Here is a 23,855-nt window from a genome sequence, read left to right as displayed (position 1 = left end):
TTCAGAAATTAGGGACAATTTCTGTGTCGCCACTCCGCGAATCGCCACACATTTCGAAGCATTTATGTCCCCATAAAGTCGCGATCACAATCTATGACCGTGAGAATTACCGCGTCTCTCTCATCGATTGGATTCCTTCGGTGCCATTGGCTCGCGGAATGCGGCTTGTGGAAGATCCACCGAGAGCCAATCGCAGCTGTTCTTTTTGCCGGCTACCTCAAATGAAATAACGTTTCAATTAAATCGGCATAAGCGAACGTCGATAGAGCGTCTCTGCACCTTAGCTAACGGTAGCGAATAGGACACCCCCTTGCCACGGCCGCGAACGATCGACGAAAGAGACGGATTCATCTTGCGGCAGATGGACGAGGTGGATATACAAAGTGACTACGGTGTCATTACGGTACAAACAGGTCTTAACGAGCTATCTGCGGCAAACGAACGAGCCACCGTGGACGTCGTACTTCGTGAAGTACGCGGACATCGTCAACGATCAGAGGGGCATGTCGCACTTCAATTGGCCTGTAGGCAGCAGCAATTACCACGTGCTTAGAACCGGCTGTTTTCCATACATTAAATATCACTGCACCAAGAGGCCGCGGCAGGACCTCGGGGACGAGGACAAATTTTTCAAGGCGATCAAGATCCTGAACCTTGGTACGTGATCTCGTGTTCCCCCCGCTGCTCGTCTGGAACCAACGGGGAGAGAGCGCCCGTCGTGATATCATTGTCCTTCTGCGATCAACGTGTCTCCTTTCATTGACGCTTTTCCCATCCGTGATTAAACCAACGTCGCCACGGTAATTGATCATTCGTCAATTTGTATTCCATATTTGTCCCATCAGGTATACCCACGTTGATGTACGGCATGGCTGCCGTGTGGTTGATCAAGCACCAGGAGACAGTGAAAACCACCCAGGGAGACGTGACGATCTACTTCTTGCTACCCGAGGACAAGGGCTCCATGTACTGAGATGGCTCACCTTCGAACCGCGCTAATGTGTCCTCGTATTTCATACATGCGAAATAAAGAGACGAAGAACTACCACCTGTGTTTTTCACCTCTACGATCTTAACACGTGTTCGTCCGCGTGACGAAAAGTCGTTTCGCAAACAATCGCTAAATAACAAAAATTCGTCATTTCCTTATTACAGAAAATAATTGATTCTTGTTCTTTTAATTCTAAATTAAATTCAATTCTAATTTTTACCAAACTGATTCAGTTGAATCGCATAACAGTGCAAACGTAAACGAAAGCAGAGTAAAAGTATCTTGTGTACAGAAGAATTTTATTTAAAGTTTAAGAATCATTTATTTGGAACAAAACTTTATTCGAAAAATTAATTTGAAATGTTACTCGAATAATGCTATTATAATTCTGTTGACTGTGATAATTTCATTTGAAAATACTTGGATAGTGATATAATACTTATTTGATTACGAGCGATACTTATATTCGTTAAACATCGCTTGACCCCGCAACGCTACATGGTAAAAGGTTAAGTACGCGGCGGAAGAATGTTCCCCGGGCGAGCGATTTGAAAAGATAACGACCGCTTAATACGGTTCCTGTGGCGTCGCGCGTTACAGGTGCAGGACTTTTAAGATATGCACGTAAGAACCACTAATACCGGCGTCGTACCACGACATTACGCAACACCATTAAAAACGTTTTGCGGTCGTTGCATTGCGGTAAGGACAGCTTTCATCTTTTCACCATTCCGATAGCGTTTACGCAGGCGAACACCGTGCATACGAGCGTGTGTGTCTGGCAGCGGTTTATCGTAGAGCCGCGGCTTTCACGATAGAAGTTGAATAAAAGTATTAATTAGCAGGTACCTTTCACTCGGCTCTGTCAACTTGCCGGAATACGAAAACTTTACTTTCACCGACCTGGCACCCTCTCTCTCCACCTTTTGCACGCGCCCGACAGCTGCGATCCGTCTTTTGTCCGCGTAAGCATCGCCGAGATTGGGTTGGCGACTGAGTAATTGCTGATTAAAAATAAGAAGGAAAATTCAATTCTTTTGCTTGAAAATATAAGTTTGTTCAATTAGGCGAATCAATTTGGACACGTGTAATGGCAGCACAAAATTTAAATTCTCGCAGCACAAAACAAGAAATCTCAAAACAAACTCCGGTTTGGCATTCGTTTCGCCGCTTCACTGTTTTTTCGCTGTCTCGCTCGCTTCGCTGTTTCGCCGTCCTTCTCGCTCTCCGCCGTTGCTTTTTTCTAGGGCTTCCAAGGACAGTTTAGATCCCCACAACTGTTTACGTGGTTTTCCAAGAATATCTGTTTAGGTGAAAACCGGGTACGACAGCAGTAACAGAGAAGTCAGTGTCAAAGTGCTTGCTGAAAGACCAACATCGATTAATATTCAAATAGTTTATTTTTCAATAATAAGCAGCTGCTAATAATAAAGATTAAGTAATTAGATATTTAAAAATATTAGCTCACATCTTTCAAAATGGGCCGCGCTACCGAATTAAATAGAACCGAGAAAAAAAATTATATCAAATTTAAAAAACGACGCAAGCATTTCGAAAATATCGAAATTAATAGGGAGAGGTCGAAATGTAATTGGAAACTTTTTAAAAGACCCCGAGAATTACGGTGAAAAGAAAAGCAAAGGGGCCAGTTATGCTGATTACATCGGGACGCGCGTACGCCGCGAATGCTAACGATGTCCTGCGCGGTACGTGTTACGTCCGAGAAGGGGTGTGGCGAATGATACCCCGTGACAAAATTTATAGGTAACGTATTGGGAATATTTAGCACGGGTATTTCGTTCCTGAGAAAATACTTACAGGGACGGGAACACGATCCTGTCGACGCGGGAATGGCCTCCCGTAGCCTGCGCGATTTTTCCGCGAAATTCGAATTTAATTAATATCATATAACTCAACGTTTCCATCTTAATTTCTCATTGAACAAAAAGCGTTTCAGTTTTATGAAGTTTTCGATGTTGCTGACAGTTGAAAATAAACGAGAGAACCACATATTTAACTTCGTACATAATTCTGCTTGAATGTCGTACATAAATGACAATATCGAGAATTTCAGGAACGCGGTATAAGCATCAATGAATATTCGCTTAATACAAACAGAGAGACAGGTCGGAAAAGCCCGCATTCCGTCGAACGAGAAGCCGCGTTTGCCGAATTATGTATTTTTAATCGCGTTTCCGATGCAACGTGGTAAACAATACAATTTATCTTACCGCAATTCGCGAGAAATACCCCGTTAATCGTAACGCTACAGACTTTTATGAAAAATAACAATTGACAGAAACATAAGTCAGATAAAAATGTATTTCAACTTCCAATAACTTTGGCAAATGTTATGTGATATAAAAAATATTCTACAGTTCCTTTAATGTTTTTACAGTTCTTTAAATATTTTCAGAGGTTCGTATTTCAACGAGTAATTTTTCATAAAAAGTACATAAAATCCGCGATCTAACAACGACCGCCGCAGCGAAAATAGAGCGATCCGCAAGACGCTCGGAGATTGTAAAGATCACGGAGCCGTGTTCGTAGAGGTGTTGGCTAAGAGACTGGCTATCGGAAATCCTACGCATCCTCGGCCACCCTATTCTTCGAGGATCGTTACGAAAAGCGGCACACTTCCTTCTTTCTCGAGATAACGATAATAGGCCCATCGCATAATGGAATCCACTATCTGCAGTGCATTTTGCATCGAGATCGCCGTTAAACGTATAGTAGACCAATGAATAATAATAACAAGTCGGCGGATAAATGACAGGATAACCGTTTCGCGGGTCGTGCGAAAACCTTGTTGCTTCCTCGTCGTGGGATAAATGTTTTCATATAATATTAGATGCGTATTGTATATATATTGCATATAGTATAGAATTATCAATATTATACATTATATCAAATGTATTTTGAAGTCTACTACTCGCAACGTTTCACGAGATCGCCGCCAATTAAGGGTAACATCCATGGTGCTTAATTAACAAGACAATAACAGTGTTTCTAGGACAACACGCGCAATCAGTATGTGAACCTGCCGCGCGTTTGTAACTTTCTAATTGCTGTTCGCGCTCTTAAAAACTTTCGTAATTAAATCGCGATTTCATCCCTTCGAGAACAAATAATGTGAACTGTTCGCCTGATATTAGATCTCTTTAATGAACGTGTTAAATAAGTATTTATACAAATATATATTTGCCAAATATTTTTCCAGATCAAAGGCTATTTAGTAAATAGACTAAAGGCGTGAAACAGCCGTGTGTTAGCCCTTCTGGTTCGACTACGATTCAGCTCTGCGGTTCATTAATGCAAGGATAGGCTGCGTGTCTTCGCCGGGACTTCCGATTAAAGTCGTGCGCGAATCACCCGGGTCCCCGGCGATCGTACATCTTGTATCCACGCGAGGCCCGTCTCTCCATTCCGCACACGTGTTAACACGGTTGCGCGGACACGGCGAGGAGAGGGTCCACCGATCTCGTCGGACGCGCTCGGGCCACTGTGTGCTGGGCCTCTAAAGTCGCGCGTCACGCGCAATTAATTTCACACGAGATCCGCGGTCGGCCGCTACATTTGCATGTCCGATTGGCCGTAACGTTGAATTAGAGATGCTATCTAACCGCGGCCGGAGACCTATTACAATATTAAATGCTTCAACGGGCGCTCGAACGCGGCCCGCGCCGTTGCCCCTCACTGGAAAAAAACTCCGCGTGCTTTAGATACTAGATTGCGCGCGTCTCCACGGCGCGAGCGCGCCACCTCACGGGTTAGCGGACCTTTCGAAGGAATACACCTTTCACGATAGCGGGACCCTCTCGCCCCACGAACGTTTACATATATCTGGCATTTATTTCCGAGGCTGCGCCGCGCCGCGCCGCGGAGATATCGGCTGCGCGCATCGCCACGTGGATCCCAAATGTAACAGTTAATCTTACGACGGAACCGGGAACACGGCCGTTCGGTTTTACCGCGTGCATAATTTACAGTTTTAATTATTGGCTCTGTACAACCTGTTGAAATTACTGAGAAATAAATGTCAAAAAAATAATTCAGACAAATATACGTCGAAAATTAAGGTGAAAATTTCAGAATCCGTGGTCCACTTATTGTACAATGAGATACGATAATTCAAATCGCGATAAATTGCTTATTGCGTGAATAGGTGAATAATATACGTATCAATTTCTTGTATTAATTTTACACTGGAAAGTGTACATTTTCTCGTATCAATTACCAGAGCAAATAAATAATTTTCTCTCGCTAATCACGCTGCGAAAGCATTCGGTTCAATATGTTTACGGGAAATGTATTTCCCATGATAAATAAATGCGAAACGTTTATACAAAGTAACGAGATGTTATCTAAAAATATTGAAAAGATAGCGATCGATTGTTACCAACTGAACTCTAATTATCAAACGGTAAAAGTTCGCTAAAATATGCTTCATGCATTTATGTATGAGATTATCAGCATGGTTAGAAATAAATAATTACAAGATGCGCGAAACATGAAAGAGCGAGTCTTTTTCTTTTATTTGCGGCTGCGAAAGTGAATTTTACGTTAGTTTCCGCTATAGAGAGATTTGCGCCTTCGGGATCGGTAATCACCATGAAGTAGAGCCGCCTCGCGTGATAGTAGAACCGCGTCATTCGCAGTGAAAGCGACAGGAGCAAAAAAAAAAGAAGTCCCGTATAGGAAGCGTATCTTCTCGAACGGAAATGAGTCTGCTGAATTTTACTCTCGGCGCACGGTTAATAGGCCCCTTTTGAAAAACGGTATCAAGAAGAATCGAAAGTAACACGCTGCGGCCATAAATTAGAGAGGTTGAAACGTCTTGAATCGAAAGTGTATGTTCGTTTAAAATCCTTGATTCCAGCCGTCGCAATAACGTCGCGTTATCTGGGCAACGGTCCGAGAAGAAATGAATTTATGCGCGCTTCAAAATCAAGATCCACACATAACCGTTGATTCGACGCTAAGTATTATCGGATTAACCGTTGCAACGTTTCGGTATTTATCTACTGAAAAATTACGAATGGTCAGATTTATATTATCATACATTTCCTCCGATATTTTAGCAACGTTTCAATATTAATAAATACAAGCGTTACGCGCGAGCGATAAAACCATACCTGATAGCATTTTTCACTCGGGTGTAAAATATTTTCATACAAAATTGTACTTTTCCGGTCGGAAAACATAAATATTACACGGTTTCAGCAATCGCTGTGTACTAAATCGATCGTCGTAGAATATTTTTCCCGAGTAAATATCGAAAACAAATTTGAAAATTTCGCGTATTATACACGTGAGTGTATAATTATAGTGTGTATATAATATTATAATGTGTAAATAATATTATAGTGTGTATATAATATTATAATGTGTAAATAATATTATAGTGTGTATCAAATTCAGCGCTTGCTTCTATCGATTAACATCGAAATGAAGTTCAAAAAAGAAGAAGAGAGTCAATTTATTTTCTAAAAAATTGGTCCAGTCCCTGATTTAACGATGTATAGTTGAATCAAATCGATTTTCTTTATTCTTAATTTAAATTTGTACACAATGCAGCCACTTAGAGTCACTCATGGCGCGGCGCGGAAGAAACTTATGGGACAACCTGATATTTTTATCCTGGCGTGAGTCAGCCATTTTCTGTGTCATCCAAATTTTAAGCCGTCTTAACTCTATACGTCGCCGGGACCTCGCGCATAATCCTGTGAAGCCCCACTTACTAAATCTTCCCCATTGTTACATCTTCTCGCATCTCGGCAATCCTTTTGGAACCCCAAAAACTACTTCAAACGGGACCAGTTAAGCTCTCCTTCCTTTTAACCATTATATTTCTGAGAACACGCTTAATTTACGTGTTGCTTACATAACAAATTGTAGTCTTAACATTATCTTCGCCGTACGCGAAACGCGAGTACAGATTGGTCAAGTATAATATATTATATATAATAATAATATCGTAAATAGTAATAAATCGTAATAATGTCGAAATTTTAGGTATCGAAATTTTGGTATCAAAATATTAGGTCATCAAATCAAAGCTTTCAATTGCTTCGGGAACACATAGATTGTTTCCCCAATAAATATGCAAAATCATTTGGTTCGGCCGACGCTGATTCAACGGTACGTTGAATCACGCGATTCTCGCAAACAAGAACGGAAAAAAATACACGCTTTCCTCCTCCAATAAGTTCTTGCGTAACAGCGTCCCGCATGAACACGTTTCACCGAATGCCGTGTCCTACTTCATCGAAACTTTTCCGCGGACGAGGATTGTTCTCGCGTGAAAGTTTTAGTTTTTGCGGTTAATTTTTGGTTCTTATTTTTACGATCGCAGTCGACTCGTCGTCGTCAAAGTACACGCTTTGCAAATCGCTGAAAGCAACATTTTTACGATCGTCTCCCAGCGATTACAGAACAGTTACGTAAATGTCTCGGATCACGCGGCGCGTGTATAAGAAACGGTGCAAATGGATTCTTAATTATCACCAAATTCGCGCACGTGTCAGAAACCTTTTATCACAATTTTATGGAACATGCGCGTCCTTAAACCTCTTCGCCTAATCTGCAAAGTTCTAAAAATAGATTCGATTGAATAGAATAAATTGATCTGAATTTCTATTAAAATCTATTATAATTTGAAATTCGAATCTCTATTTAGATATTTATTATAATCGTGCGACTATTTAAATTAACAGCGGCGCCGATAATTACGCGAGGTTCAATCGCCGCGAAAAAGCTGTTCGTTGGCGTTTTTCTATTTATTTATTTATTGTTTCACGTGTACCGCGCGCGCGCGCGTGCGTCAGCGTGAAATGAATTAGAGGGCGCTGAAATACTTTGACAGAATGATTTATCACGGTCGCGGTGCTCCGCTACGAAATGCAAATGCGCAACGATAAAAGTGCGGCGGCGCCGCTGCTATAATTGCTAGCGCAAGCACTGACGATACAAGCCTCGTTGCAGGTGAGAGATCGCGACGATTCCGGCGACCCTCCGCGTGTCCCTTCCCTTCCTCCCTTCCCGCCCTAGTTAAAGCGCGTCGACATAGTTGTCACATGCAATAAATCCAAGAAATCTGTTGTCCGCGGTTTACGCGGCCATACATCAAACCCGGGCCTTCGGGCTCGCGGCTGTTTTCCTTTTTTTTGCGCCGTCGTTCTCATCGTCGGATAAATTTACACCCGGCTTAAACGCGTTTTAGTTTATTTTATTGCTAATCGAGCAAGCTATTTAAAGCGACAGATTTTTCAGACGATTCGTATATTTATTCGTCTTTCGAGTTTGCATTAACCCCTTACGGTACCCTTGCAGTTACAATAATTAAATAATTTTCGATTGGAATCATTTCATAGAGAAGAAATAAAATTGTTATTAATAGCGTGCTTACAATTGCTTCAGTGCTTAAATATTAACCCCTTGCCGTACCATTTTCTTCACAGTTACAACTATTAGGAATTTTTCAATTGATGTAATTTCTTAGAAGGGAGGAAAATATTTGCCGAACAGCCTAATAACATGGAAACCGACGCTCGAAACGAACCAGTCTCCCCAAACGTTGATCTTACATTAATCTCCGGCCCTGCTAAGCGGATTAGTGAAAAACCCGTCCGTTGCCGAGCACGACACGGTCGCGCAGGTAATCGAACAGGCGCCGCTTTAAAACCGAAGCGTTTCGAACCGCGAAGACAGTCCTTCCTAAACGGATAACAGCGCTGGGGCCTAATCCGCGGTGCATCAGCAAGAAAGAAACGCCGGACAGAGATATTCTCATCGGAGGGGCAGGCGGCCGGTCTTGTTCGGCGAATAAGTCATCGCCGGATCGGCTCATTGTTCCCACCGGCGTCTAAACAATGATATTCTCGGATCCGCTCGCGCCTATCGTGTAATCTCGCCGTCTATCCTGGCCCCGCGCCGCGGCCACAATGGCCACGCATCCGCGTGGTCCTCGAACGTAGAAAATATAATGGCATTGTCCGTGCGCGAGAACTGTAATAGCCGGTGCCGTTCGCGGCGTTCGCTGCGGTGCGTGCGGCCGCACGCGCGCCCATGCAAATGGCCATTCCGCGTAATCGGTGCGCGCGACACCCACGCACGGATCAGCGGAAGAATCGGAGGTGGCTCGCGCGAGCCTCGATCGCCGCGAGAATCGCCGATTCCTGCCCGGCAGGAAGGCGCAATCAAATATACAGCCGGCCGTCACGGAAATAATCGCCGTCGTAAATTAGACGCTTTCTTCGCGGTCGATCGGGGGATGTACCTCCTCCTCGTCCGAATTATTGCGTGCTGCGAGGCCCCGGCGGACTACGCTTCGAACCGTTCCATGGATGAAGATGTTCGGATGTAACCAGTTGTGGTTGTTTGAAGGACTCGACGACCGTCGCTACGTTTTCCACATTAACCTCTGTCTTTTGAAGATCGCTTAAATGTCGCAGTGTCAGGGATCGTTGAATTCGTCTCGACGTGCACCACTGTGTTGCGCTTTAAAAAAAGACACTGGTTAATGTGCAAAAAATAGCGACGACCTTCAATACCTGACGAAAATTATTTCTCAGAGAGAAAAAGACATGAATTGTAATATTCTTAACGTAGATAAATAAAAGTTCCTTATACCACGAAAATTAATTTCGAACAAATATCATATATAAATAATGCTAGAAAATTAATTTTCACTAACGAGTTAATCCTAGTCAATATACAAAAGAAAGGAGGTCTTCGTGGCTCGGACTTTTTAATTCGGTTTTATAAACGCCGCCCGTTTCAGAAACTCAACGCGAAGGCTTCCCGCGCGTCGTGTACAATGGATTGATCCAAGATTTCCAATCTAGATACCGTATGGCTCATCGTTAACGACGATCTTGTTTCACGATGTCGAAAAGTCGTTCCCGTGACGGTCGAGGCAGCCTTGACGAATTAACGCGCGCTGTCGAAACGGTTGCCCGTGCGCGAACATCGAAATTATTCTCGTAAGCAGGTTCAATTGCGGACAGAGATACCCAATTAACTTTCAGCCGGTTTCACACCGGGATGAGTTTTCGAGCCGCGGACGCGTTATATAAATCATGCTCGTGAGATCGGACCGGTCCGGCTCCGTACAGTTTGATTACAAGCGGGTTGGCGATAATTAAAACTCGGATCGTAAACACGCGGGCGAAACGCGTCGCCTCATCTTTGCGAAAATCGCGTTTCTTTCGTTTCTCTTCGGTTATGCGGATCCCACCTTCTTCATCCGCGTCGCGTCCGTCGCTTTTCGCATACGTCGTCAATCCTGTTGTTTAATTACTTTTAACGCTAGCTTTCAAAATTCGACATTATTCGAATTTATCTAAAATATACAGTCAGCCTCATAAGTATTCGTACCCTTATTGCTTATAAGAGTTTATTCAAACAAATTCACGTTTTCGGGCATCGTAGCTGAAATTGAATAAACACGGTCTCGTTAGATCGATAAAGTAAGGTTAGACGGGCAGTTTTAGTGCATCGGAGGCGTTAAGAAAAACCCAGCCACCACAGGACAACGCCGGTCCACGAATAAATTACGAAATTGAATATTGAAACGCGTGTTTCCGACGGCGGAGAGAGAGAGAGAGAGAGAGAGCGGCGCCTGAAGAATTTAGAATCGGAAACGAAACTGTGCGCGATGCCCTCCCCATAAATCGCAAGTAGGTCACGAAAACCGGCAATATCAACACCGAATGCATCCGGTCGATATTTCCCATGGACCGGGTTTTAAAGACGACCTGCACGTCGCGACGCGGCTCCGTGCCACGCATTCTATACGCTAAGCTGACAATAATGACTGCTGACGTAATCGAAATACCATCGGTTTCGTGAAATGGAAAAATTGGCTTAACAAGCGAAACTCGGCGGACGAGGATGGAATGCAAGACAGAAGGGGATTGCTAAATAGTCGCGATATCTCGCGACGTTTGGTATCGCATAAATTATGGCGAAAAGTAGCGTCGTAAATCGCAAATGTTTCTATTCTCCGCTCAATTTATACTGAATTTTCTTTCTGTTTAGCGTTTAGTATCATTAGACCAGTGTTGGGCAAATGTTCTAAATAATGAACAACAAATTATAAATTAATGTTTCATTTTGCAGATTATAATTATAGTGAAACATCGTTTAAACAATTCCGCAGATAATTTTGAATTTATTTCTTTAGTATTTATTTTTCATTTGGATTTTAAGAAAGACATAAATCATTTTTGCGAACGAATGTTTTGTACACCAGTTTCGCAAATAAAATGTTATTTTTTATTTGAATGTAGTTGAAAAGCTTTCCTGTTCTTTTCATCGTTTTTGCGATCGAATACCATTTTATTTCCAGATTGTGACGTACTTTCGAATAAATAATTGAACGATAATCGATAAGTAACAATTTAAATTGTATTTAGAACTAATAAAAATAAATAGTTGTAAGACAAAATATATATATAAATGTGTAATATAAATAATTCAAGTGTCAAGGAAACTTTATTAACTATTAACTAGCCATTTTATTAACCATTACTAACCAGACATTTTACTTCCCGCTATACAATGCAGCTCGTAAAATTCCAAACAGCGGAGCGTTATAGTAAATTAAAATTTGAAATAAGAGACCACTGTTTCTAGGTTAAATTCAAGTTTCACGGAACGCGTCGGAAATGGGGAAACTATGCAATACACGCCGTTACCTATTTGACATTTATCACGAGTCGCTGCAAAGGAATTCGCCTTCACCTCCTCGATAGTATTAACATCATCGCACCTACAATAAACCGATCGATGCGCGAGCACTGTACCGAGAAAGATGCTACACCTAGATACCGAAAAGTTAATCGCATTTTCGAGGTTAATTCGGTCGATGAACGCGCCGATCCGAAGCAAAGATCTCTCGCGATTCGCGACCATATCACGCTGAATATCTGTTGGCAAAAGTCAAAATAAATATCGTTATACTATTGCTAAAAATTATTATGCCGCGTTGCAAAATAATTTTTAGCAAATTCATTCGTATTAAAAAAAAACGTCAAGAGCAAAAATTTTCAATTGTCAAAAATTGTCAAAATTGTTAACTGTTGCACAAGTCACTTTAATTCCATAATGTATAAAATGCTCCGAGTTGTATAAAATGCACAGACCGTGAGTCTAAAAAAATACTTTGGATCTCTACTTAACATGGCTCCGACCAAAAGGATTAATATTGGAAATTAAAGCTCGAGCACGTTTAAAGCTATGAAACACTTCATATTGTGACGGCGCTAAAACTTTCCAACTTCGAACAATTTCACTTCTTATTAAATCTCCGAAATGAATCCGAGGTTCCCCGACGTTCCACTGATTAAATTACTTTTTATCGATTTTAATATTTGATAATCACGAGAAATTAGTTGACAGGACATTCTGAAAAGAATTTCAGAAATATGCTGTCAAGGGAATGTGTACCGGCTAAAATGAAAAACTTCGTGAAAAGTCGAATGCGCAGGCTATTTTCTCGCCGATTAATCGTCATTTTGTCTTCGTTCTATTCTCAGTACATATTTCAATGGAACGATGGCTTTGTATTTGAAAGAGAAGAAATAGAAAGTAATAACCAACGATCAGGTGAGAGCAAAGAGACAATTTTTCTGTAATAAAAGTTCATTCGAGTGAAATCTTATTCGGATAAAACGAGATGAATTTTTATTCCATTTTCGCTCGATAGGGTCGAGTAAAATTTGTTTAATTAATCGGTCATCCAAATAGAATTTTCCTTAGTGTCACTACGAATAAATGAACAACTATTTAGTTCAATTATAACTATTTTTCACGACCTTGATTACAATTTTCGAAATATACCAGCGAACGTAAATGAACGTTATCGTGCAGAAACGCGGATGAATTTGCCGTAAAGAGCGCGGCAAGTGGGTAGAGGTCGCCGCGGCAACGCGTAGATCGACAACGTGAAAGCAAAGGGGGGCACAGCCAATTTGCTTTTTAACTCGCGGATACGGCTCGCAGGCCGGGACAATCGGGCAGTTAATTACAGGTAGACTGCCCGGGCATCGAATCATAAAGGCGTTGCTGGATCACAATGTTTCCATCTTCGTTCCGAAAGGCATTCAACGCGGCGTTGCACCCGTTAATAATTACGTCGCGCAAACGTCTCGTGAAGTCCTCTCGCTGGTTCGCCGATACTCCAAGAATAGGAACGGCGGCGCAATTAACCATAGAATACGTATACAATTCACAGCGCGAGAGAGGGAGAGAGAGAGAGAGAGAGAGAGAGGTGCGCGAATCGGGAATAATTGATATTTTACGTGAGAGTTTTCCTTTATCGTTGTCCGACGTTAAGGATCGCCGTATAAGACGCTCCGCGTCGAAGATAATGGCGCGCGAACCGTACCGGATGGAGCGACGGTGGATCGGAACGAAAGCAAAATTAATGATGATCAACTGTCATTTGCGCGGGCCGTCTTAACGAGACGTTTTAATTGCCTGGAATCGACTCAAGAGCGGCCGGGGCCGATATTGCGTCAGTTTTGCGTAAGACGAAATCAATTAGCTGTAATGAGAAATCCGTGGTTTGTTCATTACACGGCCAATGATTGATGGCAGCGTATTAGTTAAAACGCGCCGAATGCACAGGATTTAAGTATCCTGTGGGATACGTTGACGTTTGTTTTAATAACATATTATAATTTTGAAGACCGCGATCGCGATGCTGCTCGAAAATGAGCAGCGATTATCGCGTTTGCTGCGGTTAACGAAGGTATTTAAACGCTAGTATAACTCCTACATCGTATAGTTAAATAAATATATATCGAAGGGTAAAAATTCTTTATTGTACATCAAACGAGAATATATAAATATTGAATTACGAAAAATCGAGGTTATGCTGCGTTTAAAAAGAAAGTATCGAAAACAAACGTTTTCGAGATACGAACAAGTTTCTTAACCTCTCAGGCACGGCAAGATTTCGCGCAAATAAAGTTTTTCGTAACTAAATTACCATTTTCTCTAACCATTGCGCTAACCGATTGAGAATTACCATTTTCTCTTAATATATATTTTTTCCGTGTGTCTATGTATAATATTAATAACCTATATTCTTTTCTTAATATATCGTATATACACACTTTCACTGTAATTGTTTGCTTTAACAAATAATAAAACAATCGAGTTAAGCTCGAACCATTCGCGAAAGCCACTATAGTGTGGCGCGTCGTGTCTAAGAGGTTAATCCCGACGTGAAATGTTCGCGCGTCTAGCTAATCTTACATCGGCTGTATATTTACATAGTTATTGATGGAAATGCGAGTCGGATGACAACGTTCCGCGATACCGGTGCTAGAAGTAGGAAGCCCCATCCGCGTAACCCTCTTACGAAGGAAGCACTTTAGCCCGTAGTCGTAAAAACTATACTTAATACCCGCGGAAAAATATTAAACTGGCGGGCTGGTCGCGGGTTTGACCAATGAAACGACAGGGCTTCGTCGTCGTAGGGATGCGGCGTGTTCATAAATATACAAGTAACGTCCTGCTGAGCATTACGGATGTATCCTTATTTTTCGAATCAACCGCGTGTTGGCGTGGTCGTCGCGGTATTTACGGGCCACGATAAGCGACGACAGAATTTTCGAAGTTGTATTATGTCCCACATACTATTTTTGACAAGAGACTGTTAACAATTTGTTCTACAATAGCAGAATTGGTAAAAATTTTATTCGAAATATTAGCAGAAACACAACGAATGAATTGTCATTGCGAAATAAATACCAGATCGCAGAAAAATGTATTCGAACGAGGTTTGATTCGAATAAGAAGAGAAGTTATGAAATTAGAAAGAAGTATGAAATTATAAACCCATTTAAAGACAATTACAGTCACAATTTTCGCATTATTGATCGAATAATTTTATAATCTCAAAATCAAAAATATCAATAAATAAATAGTACAATTTATTAAAATAACTTACTCGACTTCTACAAAATTCTACCAATTAATATGCAGGTTCGGCTCGGAGCTCCGTGGATCGCGAATTTTGTCAGGTTATGTCATGTTATATAGAGCTCCGTGGAACGCGAATTTTGTCGCGAGAGTCGAAAAAAGAAGTCCGAAAGCTGGAAAGCAGAGGTCACGCGTCTGTCTTCGCGATAAACGCGATCCTGAACGCGGAATGTTTTGCCAGAGAGCAAGATACAAATTTATTTCTCTTTTTAAAGGTGCGCCCGCTTTTAACTGCTCGGCTGGTTACTGACCGTGCCCACTGAAGCGCGGGTCGTGGAGCAGGTAGCCAGGTGCAAGACACGACGAGCCACAAGAACAAACCGGGATAGATAGTCTCTCTCTGGGCGTGGACGACGACGACGACGACGACGACGAAGGGAGGACGAAGGCAAAGATGCGTGAAGTAGAAGCCAACTGGAAATTCCACGGTGAAGAAAAAAGTCGACCGGGACGATCTATAGAGAGATCGAAGGAAATTGATCACGAGGTTTTCACCTGTGACGCTCGCTTTTTACGGTTCTCTTCGCTCTATGCGTTTAGTTTATGGACTTCAATGAGAGACGATCGCTACGTGCCATTTAATTATAATTAAATATCTTCAGTTTATAATTACAACACAACGTGCTTGGGAAAATTTGTGTTTATAATTTAAAGCTAGAAATACAAAAATGGTTTACTGAAAATCGTTTTTGTATACCGGTAGTATATATGCGTAATTATAAATATACATTCTTTAATCTAGCATATAATTCTTCATATAATACGATAGACGGCAAATTTTCTGTATCTGTGATAATATCGAACAAACGTAAAATCGTAGAAAGATTACAATTATGATAAATCATCGATATTCTACATTAACAGATCTTTTGCGAAAAATTTTCCAAGATGAAAATAACGTAACGATGTTATTAAAATCTTATTCAAATCTTTTCGTGTCTAGTCAACAATTGTATAAATTGCAATTCGTTTGTTTCAGACTTCTCGCTGCCAAGATCAACGCAGAAGATATTTTTCCGTGGTCCACAAAGACGACCATGAGAACGCGCGAATTAATATCTACCGATCGTTAATCATCTCTCTGCATAATGAACAGGATTAGCGGTAAATTCATGTGATGTGCATCATTACCGTTAAAGGATGACGGTATAAACTCGACGGTGTCTAACCCTTAACTGATAAGATGGATTATCCCTCGTGAACCGATAAGGAGGACTCGAAGCTACTTCATTACGCGTCGAATCGCAAACATTTTGTTTGCGATAATTAGAGGCACTATTGAATCGTAAAAATAGTCGGGAGACTAGATTCCGTATAAAACGATAGTTGAGAAAGCGGCGTCGTGTCATCGCTTTCCGGAATATCATGCAAATCCCGCGGTAACACGCTAATTAATATAACAAACACGAGGGGCCGCAAGGTTCAGGCAGTTACATACGAGGGAGGTTTGCGCGTGTCGGGCGTGGTCATTTTTCAATGGTGAAATTCATGACGGTGATTAACGAGCGTATTTGTTGTGCGTAGTACGGGGACGTTGACCACATCGACGCAAGCAAGATTTAACGTCGGCGGTGGTTAGCGAACGTATTTATAATACACAGTTTATTCGACGTGAAATCTAGCCAAACCGAGAAAGTCCAAGCGGACCGGTCTCTCTGTGCTTCATCGGTTACATACACGGAAACATAATCCACGAGTCCCTACGATTTTTCATTTATTTTTCTTCGCGGGCAGTGAGACTTCATCATGGCGATGTCAAAGGTCTAATTTACAGTTTAATCAATTTGTCTTTACCTCCTTTTGCGAATGTTATACATTCGTGACAAAAATTAATATATTATATGATGTAAGAACGAATAAACATCTAAGTAGCAAATATTCTATTATAATACAATTTCTGATTCGACCGACGAACACCGTAAAAAGGTTAAAAGAAAAAGATGAATTATTCAGTTATATAAGCATAACTAAATAAGAAAAATACTGCAATTTAAAAGTACAAAAGCGAGGAACGTTGTATGTACATGTTTAGCACAATATTTTATTCAGTTTCTTCGCTTTTGATACCCGAGTTCAACACAAAAAGGCTGACGTTCGATTCCTTCCATTTCAGATAATAGACGTACAGAATAATAGTTCGCTTTCACCGGCGCTAATGAATTCTACGTCACGATGTATCGGGCACAAAAGAACGGCGCATAATGCATGGCATTTCTCGTTTAAGCCAACATTTGCGGCAAGTTCAACGTAATAAGGCTGCTCTACCGAAATAATCGTCGCGTTTCCCGTGTCAACGGACAAGGGACTTTTCCACGGTTAAACGTGCCTTCTGTACTACAATGCGGTCGGCACAGAGGAATGAGTATTGTAGTCGCTTGGCTCTTTTCACGGTCCATAAAACGCTAATAATTTGTCGGATTCGGGGAGAATGCGTCCAATAGTCGAATAATGATTCTCAATTATCGAACACCGAGGCAGGAAATGTTTTAACAAAAATGTGTTGAGGCTGCGGTAAAAAATTTTATATGTTCTATGTGATCTGACATAACCTAACTAACGCTGTTAGACGATCTGAGAAAGTTCTCCGAACGCGAAGAATCAAATTCTCTAGAATTCTATACCGCGCATGAAATAAGAAACTGCCTCGGATAGCACGATAATGTCTGAAAGATATTATTTAAGAATTCGAGGAACTCAAATTGAACGCCTCGCACACACGACACTCTTTTATAGTCAATAGACTCGATCGTTTCCATCGCAGGGATCACGTGGCGCAATTTTTTTGCGGACAAGGCGGATCGTATTTGCATTCACCGATACTTTTTGGAGCGGGTGTAAGAAACGTCGGCACGTGCTGACAGACGGACCTAACACGTGACACTTTTATTCAGGTAACAGCAGCCCCGGTTGAAGAAAGCGATACGAGTGCGCTACCATGGAATACTACACTCTTTTGAGCGACGCCGGAGGTCTTACATAATTTAATTGGTACCTGGTCTAGCGTCGCGTTTCCGAATGGATGGTAACCCATTGGAAGCCTTCAATGAACGCGTCCAATAAGTGAAAGTGATATTGAACACGAGCCATCCAATGATTGCGTAATATTGCGCTTCTTCTATAATTCAAGGATGCATATAATTTTTACGGTATCCACTTCCGGGCAATTATAGCTTTTAAGCATTCTTCGATACAGACTTGTGTTTCGATTATGTTGCGTTTTATATTTGCAACAGTATTTTCTAAATTCAACGCTCGAATTCACAATTTATTATTGCATCTATTCGCTATTGTCTAATAATTAGATAAAAATTGATAAATCGCGTAAGAAGTGATCATAGTAACTAGGAAGAAAATGGTACCATAGAAAATGGTACGACGAGTTACTGGTTACAATACACTGTGACATTTAATAAATCTGTGTCAACTTTAATGTCGACTGTGGCTTTACTAGATTCACGGCAAATAACGAAAGTCCCTGAAGCATCACTCGGTTGCATCAACACGTTATTATCGCGCTCGCATGCACAATAATGATTTATTATTTGCCTCTTCGCGGATTCCGCAGATTCCGCGGCGGATAAACTTGGAAATATTTTAATCTTCCTGGGAATAGACGCGGCAACGGCGCGGCAAAACAGTTTCCTTCGGGGCGAATCTATGGAAATTAGAAAGTTAGTTGGGAAAATCTATGCGCAACGATGGGGCAAGGGGACAACAATATACGTCGACTTCCTCCGTTGGTATTCGAGACGTTTGTATTATATGAGAACTATAACATCGACAGGATCGTGACAACGATGGAGAGACTCCGTCGGCCGTTCTATGGGGGCCATAGATCCGCGTAGCGTAATTTTCCACGATACGCGAAAGGATCACGACCGTCCGCGTCGCATAGACTTTCAAATCGATGCCGGCCGAGAGGGATGCATGACCGAATCGCCCGTAGAGAGTATATACCAGCTGGCGATATCGGCGAATTCGTTGCGATGACAAAACGATGCCCTCTGTTGCTCCACGATTCTAACAAACCGAATGCAAAACAGGTGGGGATACTTTTAAATCAAACTGGAACAACAAGCGTCAACGATAACAGCGTTGCGTACCACCTCGGCGTAAATTTAATACGCCACACCTTATAAATAATGCGTTATTTACCAACCAGTAAATTCTAATCTGAAGTATCGACAACTTCATAGTTGTAGTATAGAACCCTGAAAGTATGTTAACTTTTCCGAGATCTTTTACAAAGTTCATACAAAATTAACACTGTCCGCATCAATCGTAAAAACCAGTAGCCACTCTTTCTCATGCTTGGACGATCTTAATAAGCCGAGAGCCTCAGCATCCTTAAATTACCTTGATCTCTCCAAGATAGTGGAGCCGGTTACTGTAGGATGACAAATTGTTTTAGTTCATTTTCGGACATAATTAACTTTACATTTATCGAGCGAGACATGATAAATCTTTGTATTCTTTTTTTTATTCATATTTTAATGAGAAGGTTTTCATTTATTCTGAAATAACAAAGTTCAACGTGTTTCACTCGATAAATATAGTTAATTAAATTCTTTTGTTTATACCCTGTATTTCGATTCCAATCCGATTTTCGACAGAATCGAATATTGGTTCGGTATGCAAAATTCGATCGGCAAACAGTTCTCGAGCGATGCATCCGGCCGAACATGACGGGAAAGGCGATTTGTCTTCTGCCACGGTAAAATTAACGCTGTCCTAATCTATTCCTCCGGCGGAAATCCGTACCTGTTGCTTAGCGTACACGAACTAGCCACCTGCGATGGCCTGAACAGGTGGGTGCAGAGGTCAAACATAACGTCGAAACTGGCGGCACACGTGGTCCCGGAGTTACGAGAAACTGGTCGTAAATCGAGGTGAACCAAGGTGGCTTCGCCGTGAGCGCCAATATAACGGTGACGGCCGGGTCTCGCTTGTGGCCTCCTTTCCGCGCGAGTCTCTCCCCCTCTCCTCTTTCCACGCTCCTCTTTTCAGGCCGGCACCTTCTTCTTCTTCTTCTTCTTCTCCGTCGACTTCGGCGATTCGTGTAACTGTACATTCGTTCACATAACCGCCTCATTTCCATACGACGAAACGCAGGCGACCGAAACGATTCGGGCGCCGATCGGGCCCGAAAAATATCGGTCAAACTATAGTCCGATCCGAACTCGCCACTCCTGTCGTTCAAACTTCTTTCGTGCGAAGGGAGTGGTCCATGAGTCACGACGTTTAGGCTTCCAGTATTTATTATCCTGCGTTCATTACCCATCCTTTTCATATCATTTTTGAACATTATTTAATCATTTCTCCCAGTTGGTTCGACAACCAATAAAATGTTACTGTAAAAATAAACATTCTAAACTTATTTCTAGATAATATCACTTCAAGTTTTATACTTTGTTATTTACCAAGGTTATTTTAAACAATTCACCACTCGGTTTTCTTGTACTTTTGCCGGCGACTGTACGCTCGAACAACGACTAATTTTTATATTAAACCTCTCCGGTACGCGAGGTAATCTCGTCTGGTCGTCTTCCCGCTGCTAATTAACGCCGCTAAGAAAGTGATGCGCAATCTAGAATCAGAGCAGATGCTCCCGGCGTTGAATCTATCCCGAACGAAACAATCCACCGGCACGGAATTCACCGTAGCCGTTTGTCGCGCGAAGCGAATACCATTTTCATTCACCGTGCGAAAGCGCCGAGCAGATGGAAACAGAAATTCTAAATGGTTCCCGTTAAATCCTCCCCCGGAACTTTTAATAGGCCGGTAATACACATTTAACACGACACCTCCTCCTCGGCCGCGTGTGTCTCGGGAGTTTCTTCCCGGAAACCGTGGTTGCGTACGCGCGCACGGTGTAATTACATTTCCGTGAAAACGAGGCGACCCGCGCGCACACGTTTCCCACGGCATAAAATACCGCGAAACGTTGCACAATAACGAATCGTCGAAGTATCAAGTGCCCCCGTCGATCGGTGTTGAAATTGTAACTGAATATTGATTAAGTAAAACGAGAGCAGTCGTTAGCGAATTAAACACCTGGCCTCGGCAATCGGGAAACGTTCCCGCGGTGCACACCTGACATAACCCGAAAAGTTATGATGCATTATAATTTGTAAAATGCAAGAAGACGCGATGAAAAATGAACTGTATTATCGTACGAAAAATTGTTTCGTTTTTCAAGATTTAATTTTGTGAAGATATTCGATTCAGCGTTTTATCGATAAAGAGCACAACTTATAGCGTAAGACTTCAAAGTTACCAGAAAAATATCGAAACGACTCTATATTATTCTACGCTCATGGTACAGTTTAGTCAATGTAACTCTCTTCTTTGAATATTTGGATGATTAATCTTTACGATTTGATCGATCCATACAGTTACATATACTAAACTATTTCTAGATGTCTGATAATTCCGTCAATTTTCCTTGAATCGCTAAAACGAATGGACCACCTAACACGATCGTCTTAATTATTCCAGTTGTCGGTGGTCCATCCGAAATTGTTTTTTGTCGCTCGTAATATCGTTCAAGGTCCCCGAGACGATCACACAACGCTTTTTCTCCAATTTCTCGCGGTCACCTTCCACTTTTTACATCCGCTTTCAACGGAGATTGAAACGGTCAACAATAAATTCTTTTCTTAAAAAAGACAACCTTATAATGTTTCTTTGTATCCGGTTGGCGGATGAAACGCGCCCTGCGTGTTACGAAAATGTAACATGGATCATAGAGGATCCTGTCTACCGCAACGCCGCGAGACGATCGTTCGAGGAGTTAATTACCTTAACCTCTTAGACAGGACGCGCCACTATAGTGGCTTTCGTGGATGTTTCGTGCTTCGCTCAATTGTTTTATTAATTATTAAAGTAAACAATTCAAGCGAAAGTGTGTATGTACAATACACTAAGAGAAGAATATATGTAATTAATACTATATAGAATACTGTATATAGATATACAGAAAAAATATATATTAAGAAAAAAGGTAATTTAGTTACGAAAAACTTTACCTGCGCGAAATTCAGCCGTGCCTAAGAGGTTAATTGTAAGACCGGAACACGGTAGACAAGTTCCGCCGGGACCTGGCGCGCACGATCGAGAATTTATATAAGGAACATTTATATCTCTGTTTACAGGCTGATCCCTGCGCGATTGTTAACGCCGAGTTTGTTAGGGAGCAGGACGAACGGATCTATCTCGACGACGGATCAGAAGTTTAGCGATCGCTGTCGCGGGGTTCTACGACGCGCGCGAAAACACTGGTGTCTCGGACGTGGGAAAAAAGCTCGTTGTTCCTGCCAAGCGTTAATTCAATCTCTATGAGAATTCGCTCTTTGTTACGGGTACAGGACGCAGCCGCCGCGAGAAGAATTTCGCGAGCCGCCCCGATCTCTATCGCCTTACGTGCTCGGAACCATAAATTCATCAGTGCATTCTGCTGCAATTAAAATTGCTTATCGAGCCCTGATACGGTTCGCTATTTATCAGCGGTAGTATTAATGGGAAGCTAACCGGTGGTGTCGAGATCGATTCCAATGCAGTTGAACGTATTGCCAGCAGAGTTTGCTTTCTTAATGAAGAAAGTCTTCCCATTTAGTGCTTGAGAATAATATCGATACCATATTAACTTGGCTCGAAAAACCAAAATAATATATAAGAAATTAATTAATATTAATATATTGATATATAAGAAATTAAAAGTATTTTCAATGGGTCTAGTTTTTTCACAATTTTCAATATGACTCAAATACTGTCCAATACAATACTATACCTATTTTCACGAATTTAGATAATTTGAATTTATTAAAAATATCTTCGAGAATATAGTTTTATTTTATTTAATTTTCTGTCGCATATACTAGACGTTTTACGGACGAAAATATATTGTGCACCAATAAAAAGGTAGAAAACTATCATGTAGTTTTCGGTTACATTGTTACACGTTGCGATTCGCCTCCGGTGCAACGTGCAGTTTGCACGAGCGAAAATCTGAATCGTACCGGAGATATTGTCGATTTATATTAGACACGGTCTACCTCCCTCGATCACGTAATAACGCTTCTTTTTCGTCGTTTTCAGGCGGCGTATACGTGTCGCGGACCAATATCCGCTCGACTTTCGCGTTACCTAATTACTAGACACCTATAAGCGACCCGTGACATTTGATCGCACGACGAACCCGTTCCGGCGACCCAGACGAAATTTCTGCTCGCCGTGTGGCCGTAATTGTGGTCCCCGATTCGATAAGGGTCTTACATAATAATCGCCGAGGAAATGGAGCAAAGGAGCGGTGAAACTGGTGCGCACGCTATTTTCGCCCTCGGACCGAGGGGCTTGTTTTTCGTAGGATTTTGCCCGAGAACTGGATCGTCGATATATAGGCAACGCTTATCGAATGTGTGGTAAATAACACGATGGCGTTTCTAATGGATCGCGCTTTTTATTACGCTGAAAATTGGAACGCGCTGAATTATGGACGATAATTCGGTATTGAAGCAAGTGTCGCCGTTAATTCGGGAAAGAAAGAGCGCTAAAAGAGATTTAAAATTTTCAGGTAAACGAACTTGGAATTTTTGTACCATTTTTCAATGCAAATTTCGACTAACATTTAAGACTGATGCGTTTGAAATTCAAGTTTTTGCGTAAAGTATACGGTGGAATGAAATAATTGGTGATTGGTATTTTCTTTCGCCGTGATTTTGTAAATTATTGGTATCGAGTATCGTTGCGCCACCCGGTATACAGAGGAAAACGACAATGAAGTTCTTGCTATGACCGTCACCCAGTATATGTCGTGCGAAGGAAGTTAGTAACAAGAAGAACCGGTCGACTGGTACAGTAACCGTTTCGT

General features: G+C 41.7%; 2 protein-coding genes across 7 annotated transcripts in view; one reads left to right on the top strand and one right to left on the bottom strand.

Annotated features, from left to right (window-relative positions):
* The window catches only part of LOC144470932 (uncharacterized protein C15orf61 homolog), a 36,201-nt gene extending 34,312 nt beyond the window's left edge, over window positions 1-1,889 (top strand). For 5 of the 6 annotated variants that reach the window (XM_078182532.1, XM_078182534.1, XM_078182535.1 and 2 more), the window contains exons 3-4: window positions 414-657; window positions 846-1,889. In XM_078182532.1, coding sequence (XP_078038658.1) covers window positions 414-657; window positions 846-973 — 372 coding nt within the window. In that variant the 3' untranslated portion in view covers window positions 974-1,889. The remainder of the gene's footprint in view (window positions 1-413; window positions 658-845) is intronic. The other variant, XM_078182536.1, reaches the window with a different exon arrangement.
* The window catches only part of Cad99c (cadherin 99C), a 131,370-nt gene that overhangs the window by 103,143 nt on the left and 4,372 nt on the right, over window positions 1-23,855 (bottom strand). The window lies entirely within an intron of this gene.

Source organism: Augochlora pura, chromosome 6 (genome assembly GCF_028453695.1).
Source record: "Augochlora pura isolate Apur16 chromosome 6, APUR_v2.2.1, whole genome shotgun sequence".
Lineage (NCBI taxonomy): Eukaryota > Metazoa > Arthropoda > Insecta > Hymenoptera > Halictidae > Augochlora > Augochlora pura.
This window is presented reverse-complemented; position numbering and strand designations above follow the sequence as displayed.